At 40.9% G+C, this 8,315-nt stretch overlaps 1 protein-coding gene across 1 annotated transcript in view; it reads right to left on the bottom strand.

Moving 5' to 3' along the window:
* Positions 1-926: 926 nt before the first annotated feature.
* The window catches only part of ipo9 (importin 9), a 73,520-nt gene continuing 66,131 nt past the window's right edge, over positions 927-8,315 (bottom strand). Inside the window, exons 22-24 of the mRNA XM_072563508.1 lie at positions 2,946-3,062; positions 2,269-2,345; positions 927-1,660 (exon numbers count right to left, since the gene is read on the bottom strand). Of these exons, the coding sequence (XP_072419609.1) occupies positions 1,550-1,660; positions 2,269-2,345; positions 2,946-3,062 (305 nt within the window). The 3' untranslated portion in view covers positions 927-1,549. The remainder of the gene's footprint in view (positions 1,661-2,268; positions 2,346-2,945; positions 3,063-8,315) is intronic.

Below are 8,315 nucleotides of genomic sequence, written 5' to 3'. Positions count from 1 at the left end.
ATGTCAAAATGCATGGAGTGAATTTCAACATTATTTAGTCAGTGATTGGAAGAAAACAGTCTTCAGGGATCACAAAGTGAACATTTCTTCAGAAACTAGTTCAACAGCTGAAACAATGTTTTTGTCTCATTAGATGCAAATTTACCTGTTGAATAAATTTATCATGGACTGAGATCACATCTGTCTGAACACAGTCCTGTTTAGTCAGGAGCCAGGTGGTGGATCTTCACATCATGCACAAGTGATTACATTATACATGAAAAATTCCAACAGATCCCCAAACATAAACTGAAGAACTCTTAGATTTCCCATATAAAGTTACACAAAAAACCAGACCACTGTATACAAAGCATCCTTTTTTCCCCATAATCCTCACTCTTCCATCTGTCCCCTGCTCAGCCTTTGTCGTCCACCTCTCTACATACTCAAACTACCCTGTCTACAGGTCCTTTACTATTCACTGAGCTCTGTCCCCATACCCCCACCAATCTCTCTTCCGCTGTCCCCCTCTTCCCCTCTAGTCTCTCCTTCGTCGTTCCCCTCACCCCCTCCAGTCACTTGTCTTCAGTACTTTCCCCACCTCAGCCTTTGTTCCCCTTATCCATCTTCACTCTCTCTCTCTCTCACTACAGTTACTAAAACAGCCTCCACACATTAAGAATAGAATGATGTGTTTCAACAGTATGTTCAGCTCCCAGTAAGGTAAACAGTTTGTTTTAAATGAGAAGTTCAATCCATCTAGTTCATCAGATGGTTTACTGAGGTTTAAAGTTCCTTGGTCCTCTTAGAAAAGTGTTGCATGTCAATTTTGCTCCTAACATTGGAGAAAGAACGTGTGTAAGAAACATTGCAAAACAGTTTCTAGGAATTCTGAACCCCAAACCCTACTATGCAGTGTTCCTGCATTAACATGATCACAAGATCCGATCGTTTCACTGTAGTTTATTTTGTTTCTCTTTCTTGAATGGAAACAGTGTCCCAGTTGGAGACAAATGTCCCAAACATAGCAAAGCTTATCCTAAAGAGCTTAACCAGGTTGTTACCTCCTCAGAATCTGGCTCTGTTAATATTTATTCTTCCAGTGAGGGAGTGACTTTCAGTAGGAACTGTTCAGACCAAATTACCAGAACAATTGCAAAACAAAATGTTTCACAAATCTTCCATCTTCATTCATTTAAGTGCATCATGTAACTTAATGTCTGTGTTCTGTAGCAAAAATAGAGTTTAACCAAAGCTGCTCCTTTTCAGATTCCAAAATGTCAATACTGCCTCATGAGGGAATATGCTTCACTTCCAGGCTTCCTCCAGGTCCTAACAGCACCAGCTGCAGAAACTTCAAGATGTTTACTTCCTATAATGAAACCATGAATCCTCAGGTCAGGCCTCTGCAGCAATTCTGTTGGAGTCATGATGAAAAGGGGTGACAATGAAATCTTTCCCTATAAAATAGGCAGCTGGCACAGAGGGAACAGTATTAACAATAACTGACCTCAAGTGTCAATTAATGACTTATTAAATGTGGAGGAAACCAGGTCTCTTCCAGGTGATTTTAAATACCTATCGAGCGTAAAACTCTCTTCTCTTTCTCATTGAGATGATTAGAAAATGGTGTGTAGCAGGGCTGCTGGGCAAATTGACGGAGGTAATCTGTTAGATATGCCTGCAATTAAAACATAGGATCAGTATACAATACATTTCACAATGATAGTAATTCATTCCATTTTACAATGTGCTCTCCACAATGTGTCATTTTTAGTTATTTTGCAGAAATTTACTTAACAGGCACAATGGGATTCTGTGTTGGAAATATTTCCCAGACAGGTAGTGAAACACTAGGACTCATTAATAGAATGAGTGTTCTGGGATCTTAGCTGTGGTGTGTGATCTCATCTAGCATATGTTTAGGGTCTTTTTCTTAATGAGACTTCAGGTTTTAGCCTAATGTATAATTCCTGACATAGTCCTCTGCCGTTACAGAATAATAATTGCCATTAAACATGACCTTCATTGCCTCTTTGCAAACCCTCTTCTCTCTCATGTCTTGTGCTGACACAGTTTACCCAACAATGATGCTGATAGCTTCGCCTCTCAATCCCATATTAGCATCTTTCTAATGCTGATCAGAAATTTAATCATAATTCATTTTTCTAACAGAATCCCTACAATGCAGTTAGAGGCCATTCAGCCCATCGAGTCCACTGAGCCTCCAAAAGCACCCTACCCAGAACCAACCTCCTTCATTTAATGATAGTGATAACTCCTATATACCTGTAAATCAACTTGATATAATGGATCCTTCAGAGTGTCTGGATCATCTTCAACATCCTCGTCGTAATAATCATCATCTGTTTAGAAAGACACCATTATTACCCATAACCTTAATTAGCTTCAAATCGGTGCAAAACAGCACATCAAAAAACTTTAGAAATCAGTGGTCATTATTCAACCATTCAAGAAAGTCTAATTTAGAGATTGAAATTTGTTGGGGGTGACTGTCTTTTTAAGCTGATCAATAGGCAACTTGAAGATCCCACCTTTTTACTGTCAACTGAGATATTTGCATTTTGCAATTAGAGGCCTCTGAAAATTAGAATTAAATATTGCTGATGATGTACCTATCACCTCCCATCTTGCTCATTTGCCATTTATTAACTTGCAGGGCCTGACTGTGTATGCGCAAGTCACTGAAACACTGCATTAATGGGAACCTGTGAATGAAGAATGATTAGTAAGAATGGACACATTGTCCCAGTTTTAAATTCTCAACTCTGCTTACAACTCAGCTTTATTTCTCTTCGTGGTTTTAAAATCTTGTGTGCTTGAACTTTATGCTTCAGATCTAGAGGTCAGTGATACAGAGTCTTGTGTTGCATACTTTTCAAAATCAATGCTTGCATAAATTTTATCTAAATCAATTCCAGATATATATTTATAAAGCATCTTACCATATCGAACACCTACTCCTGGACTGAGTAGATCTGATAACAGCTGTCCTGCTAAACCATCATCATCCTCTTCATCATCATCATCATCCTGGTCCTCCCACATGTCATTGATTTCATCTGAACAAATGACACACAGAAACATCAGCTTAACAAAGTTGTGCATTTCAGAGTAAAGAGGTGCCATTGTAAACAATGTCAAAAACCATGGAAAACAGGAAAATATGCTTCACTACTACTACTTTTTTTTTTAAATTTCCCAGATTTTTGTATGCAACTTTTGTAATTAATGCTGACAAATATAAAACCTTCTATTTTGACACCCAGTATAAGTAAAAGAACATTCTTATTAGCTGTGACACAGTTTGATGTGGAGTACAGCTCCTTCCGCAGTCTTAACTTCAGAAATTGCTATTCTGCAGCAGCCTGTTGTGTCTCTCAGCACCGTCTGGATTCCTCTCTCAAAGATTGATGTCTAGGGTTAAAATCCATGGATCATGTGACTGTATTAACATTGCTCAATCGCAGCTTGAACTTTAAGTCAGAAGGCTGGGCTGAGGTAAAACTCTAGAGCTGACCCCGGTCACAGTTCTTTTTCATTTCCTAAGCAACTCCAAGACATCTTTGTACTACTTGGATTCATTAGGATCATTGGCTTGCTTGATATGTACACAGACACAGTAGGTCTTGCTGGATAAAGTTTTGTGCTATTGCACTTATTTCAACATAGTTTCTATTGGACAAAGCAAAAAGTGACGCATTAATTCTTCTTCTTCCCCCTCAAGTATGAGAATAGTTGTTGGTTCTGTGACAGCAGGATACATAATCACCATATGACAAAAGACACACAATATTTCTGGAAAAGCATTGCTGTGCTTTGGTCAGCCTGGTCCTCCAAGTTGTAAAATTGATGTCCTGCTCACTGGAGCCCAGCAGCGAAATGTGCCCACAGTTCTGATAATCTAAATTTCTAACTAACTCTCCGGGGGTAGTTGTTCAGGAGAAATCATTTTGACATCACATCGGAAAGCATCTATGCACTATTTACAGAACTCCAAAATGACCAGACAGGTAGCAAATAAAACAAGATTACAATGGTTAGCCTGAGAGAGACTGGGATCAAACTTTTACGACAGATTCCATTCATTCAATCTTCAACAAAACCTCATGCTTCACCAACTTCACACCAATATTAATGGCAACAGTGCAGAAAAACATTACATACATTTACTGTAAAACAATGAACACCAAAATAGTAAATATGAAACAAAAACAGAAACTGCTGGGAAGATTTAGCAGGCCTGGCAGCATCTGTAAACAAAAATCATAATTAATGTTTTGGATTAGATTAGATTAGATTACTTAGTGTGGAAACAGGCCCTTCGGCCCAACAAGTCCACACCAACCCGCTGAAGTGCAACTCACCCATACCCCTACATCTACCCCTTACCTAACACTACGGGCAATTTAGCATGGCCAATTCACCTGACCTGCACATTTTTGGACTGTGGGAGGAAACTGGAGAACCCGGAGGAAACCCACGCAGACACGGGGAGAACGTGCAAACTCCACACAGTCAGTCGCCTGAGGCGGGAATTGAACCCGGGTCTCTGGCGCTGTGACGCAGCAGTGCTAACCACTGTGCCACTGTGTCGCCCACTAATTCAGTGACCCTTCCTCAGAACTGATGGTGGTTAGGAAAAAGTTACTTTTTCTGCAGAAGATAGGGGGTCGGGAGGCAGTAAAGATCAAACAACTGGTGGAGATAGAGCCCAAAGATAGAAAAAGGATTGGATGACAAATCAGCCTGGAAGAATGAATAGCGATTAGTGGACAATTAGTGGCTAATGATAGAAGATGGCATGTAACAGTAGATCATGTGATAACACCAGCTGGAGTTCTTAGAAAAGGTCACTCATCCTGAAATGTTAACTCTGATTTCTCTCCACAGATGTTGCCAGACCTGCTGAACTTTTCCAGCAGCTTCTGTTTTGTTTCTGATCTACAGCATCTGCAGTTCTTTCAGCTTTCATGTGATAACAAGGCCTGGTGCGTGGGGGTTGGCATAAGGACCTGGGAGAACTGGATTTCTTTCTCAAACAAACTTCAAAAAAAAGTGATACCGTTACTTTTCAAATGCATTGCAATAGCTGTAATATGAACTTGAACACAACTGAATTTGAGGCACTACTGCAGATGGTTATTGGGAGGCAGAATATCTGGACCCATTTCACTGACAAATTGCAGTACTTAGTAAGAATCAGCTGTGACCCCTACTCTTGGCACAGTGAATTATTTGGTTTACCTGGGGATCTGGTGAACAGTTTTTAAAAAAAAAATGCACAGAAGCATGTCTCCAAAGAGAATATCCACCAGTGCATCCAAGATATAAACTCTCACCTGCAATAAGAAGTGAAGCTAATGGTCACTTTCCCACAAGCCAAACATTTTATACTTTTTATGCATTTGGGGGGGTATGGGCATTAATGGCAAAGCCAGCATTCAGTGTCCTCTACAGTGTGGTGCTACTGAAATATACCAGTGCACTGCGGTGCTACTTCAGTTAATGATCAATTACATTCTGTGGGTATGGAGTCACATATAGGCCAAACTGGATGAAAGCAGCAAATTTCTTTCTTAAAAGCACATTAATGAACCAGATGGGTTTTACAACATGACAATTTCAGGATCATCATCACTGAGTCTCTATTATAGATTTATTAAGTTACCTAAATTTAAATGCCCCCAAAAGTGTTTGGATTATTCATCAGGGTGGCTGGATTACTAGCCTACTAACATCAGCACTGTACCCATCGGAGGGCAGCTCCTTCTCCTGAAGGTGGATGGTGATTTGGCTGAGCCTGCGTTATTTTACTTTCAAAATAATAAAATTATGCGGCACATGTACGGGACCCTTCCCTATCTGAAAGTCTGTGTGGATTGCTGTTTCTCCTGCCTAGATCCTACCTCCTATCCTTTCTCAACCTAGCCCCACACTTAAAGAAAAAGCAAGTGAGGTATCTATATTTATGCAGAACGTTATTGCAAGAGTCTGCCACATCCCCTAATACTTCACATGCAATTATTTTCAAGTAGGCTTATAGTTATGTAAATGTGGCAACCATTTTTAACATCACAAGACACTCAGTAAGAGTAAGGTGGATGAGCAGGCAAATCAGTTTCTTTTAGAGAGAAAGATGAGCAGCTCAAGTGTTTTACAAGAGGTACCACAGGGCTGTTAACACGTGTCTGAACAGACTGCAGCTGTTTTAGTTTAAAATCTCACTAAAAGATATAATCTCCAAGACTTTGCATTCCATTGGAATGTAGCTCAAATGCCCTCTTAGCCTTGAAATTCAATTCCTATTTGTTTTCATTTCACTTGTGCTGTGCTCGGTTGACAGATTATCTTCACAAGCTCTTAAATGCGGACAAGGGCTAGCCAAAATAAGGTATCTGACCTATTCCCTCCACACTGTACTGTTCAGGACTGAGGCACATATTGAACTTTAGCACCACCCAATTGTATCAAAACTACCTGACAGAACTGCCGGCAGTTACAAGTGATATTACACTTCATGTTCCATTATGAAGATAGATTGGAGAAGTTGGGACTATTTTCTTTGGAGAAGGGAAGGCAGAGGGGAAATTTATTCAAGGGAAAATCACAAGAGGTCTGTACACAGTAGATAGGGCAAAAAATATGGCAACACAAGGACAATCGTTCTTAAGCCTTTGGCTCAGAAGTTCCAATCAGAGTCAAAGATCGATGGGGTGGATGGATATTAGCAGAGCCATTATGTTCAAGGCTATGGGTCTAGTGCAGGAAAGTGGGGCTAGTGTAGTTTTTGCGTAGAGCTGCGGTACAGACTTGATAAGGCAAAAGGAGAGAGGGACCGCGAGAGTGCCAGATGGGTCATAAAGGAGTGAGGGACCGCGAGAGTGCCAGGTGGGTCATAAAGGAGTGAGGGACCGCGAGAGTGCCAGGTGGGTTAAAGTCTTAGAACATAAAAAAGGCCCTTGAGCTCAGAATCTACACCGTCCAATTTACATTAACCACATGGCCCATTATCTTGAACTTTACGGCATTTCAAGTGCTCATTCACCTACTTTTTAAAGGGTTTGTGTTTTCTCACATCTACTACTCTTGCACGCAGTGCATTTCAGACCTCCACCCCCTCTAGATGAAAAGATTTTTCTCAAATTAAACCTCTCCAAACCTCCTGCCCTTTACTTATTAAAAAAATGCCCCCTTGTTATTGAGTCTGCTCCAGAGGGGAACAGCTGCTCCCTATCTAATCTGTCCAAGCTCCTCAATCTTATACATCTCAATCAGGTACCCCTCAGCCTTCTCTGCTCCAAACAAAACAAGGTTGAGCGTGGGGTTCTGGAAAAGCACAGCAGGTCAGCTAGCATCTGAGAAGCAGGAGAATTGAATTTCGGGCATAAGCCCTTCATCAGGCTTCCTGAAGGGCTTATGCCCGAAACGTCGATTCTTCTGCTCCTCGGATGATGCCTGACCAGCTGTGGTTTTCCAGCACCACACAACTGATCTCCAGCACCCGCAATCCTCACTTTCTCCAAAGAAAACAATCCAAGCTTATTCAGGCACATTTCATAGCTAAAGCACTCCACCCCAGGTCACATGCTGGTGAATCTCCTCTGCATCCAGTACAATCACCTCCCTCTCACTGTGCATTGACCAGAACTGCACATAGTACTCTAGCTGTGGCCCAAAGTTTTATACAACTCCAACATGACCTCCTTGCTCGTAAAGTCTTTGTCAAGACTGATAAAGACAAATGATCTGTATGCCTTAATTACAATTCACCTGTCCTGCTCCTTCAGGGTTCAAAGGGGAAACACCCAAAGATTCCCTTGAGATTCCTTTTGACTTGCCATTGAGTACTCCCTTGTCTCGTTCCTTCTTCCAAACTGCATCACCTCACACGTTTCAGGGTTAAAATCCATCTGTGATTGATGTGCTCATAAGGTGAGGGAGCTGTTGGGATACTAGATAAGTGGATTAGTGTGGATGGCAGATCAGGCAGGATTCAAAATAAAGGTTTGGAATCAAATGTCAGTCAGTCATCATTAACCAGTGTGTTCACCATGGCGATGTCTCTACCTATCAGAGTCTCATTAAATAATCAGTACTCTCCTCTCATCCCGTATAAGTTATTTTTTCTATTTACCATGGTACTCTTGCGAATAATCCTGAGCAATACAAGACAAAAAGCTTCAATAAAAGGTTTTTTTTAAAGCAATGCTCAACCTTTGCACTACCAATCAGCTTTGAAGAACACAGGTGATTCTGTTAAGAAATGGCACAAGTCTTGGTGCAACTATTCGGAAATCTGTGGTGTGACTTCA

This window comes from Chiloscyllium punctatum, chromosome 45 (assembly GCF_047496795.1).
Source record: "Chiloscyllium punctatum isolate Juve2018m chromosome 45, sChiPun1.3, whole genome shotgun sequence".
Classification (NCBI taxonomy): domain Eukaryota; kingdom Metazoa; phylum Chordata; class Chondrichthyes; order Orectolobiformes; family Hemiscylliidae; genus Chiloscyllium; species Chiloscyllium punctatum.
The sequence above is the reverse complement of the archived record's forward strand: the minus strand, read 5'-3'. Positions and strand labels throughout refer to the sequence as shown.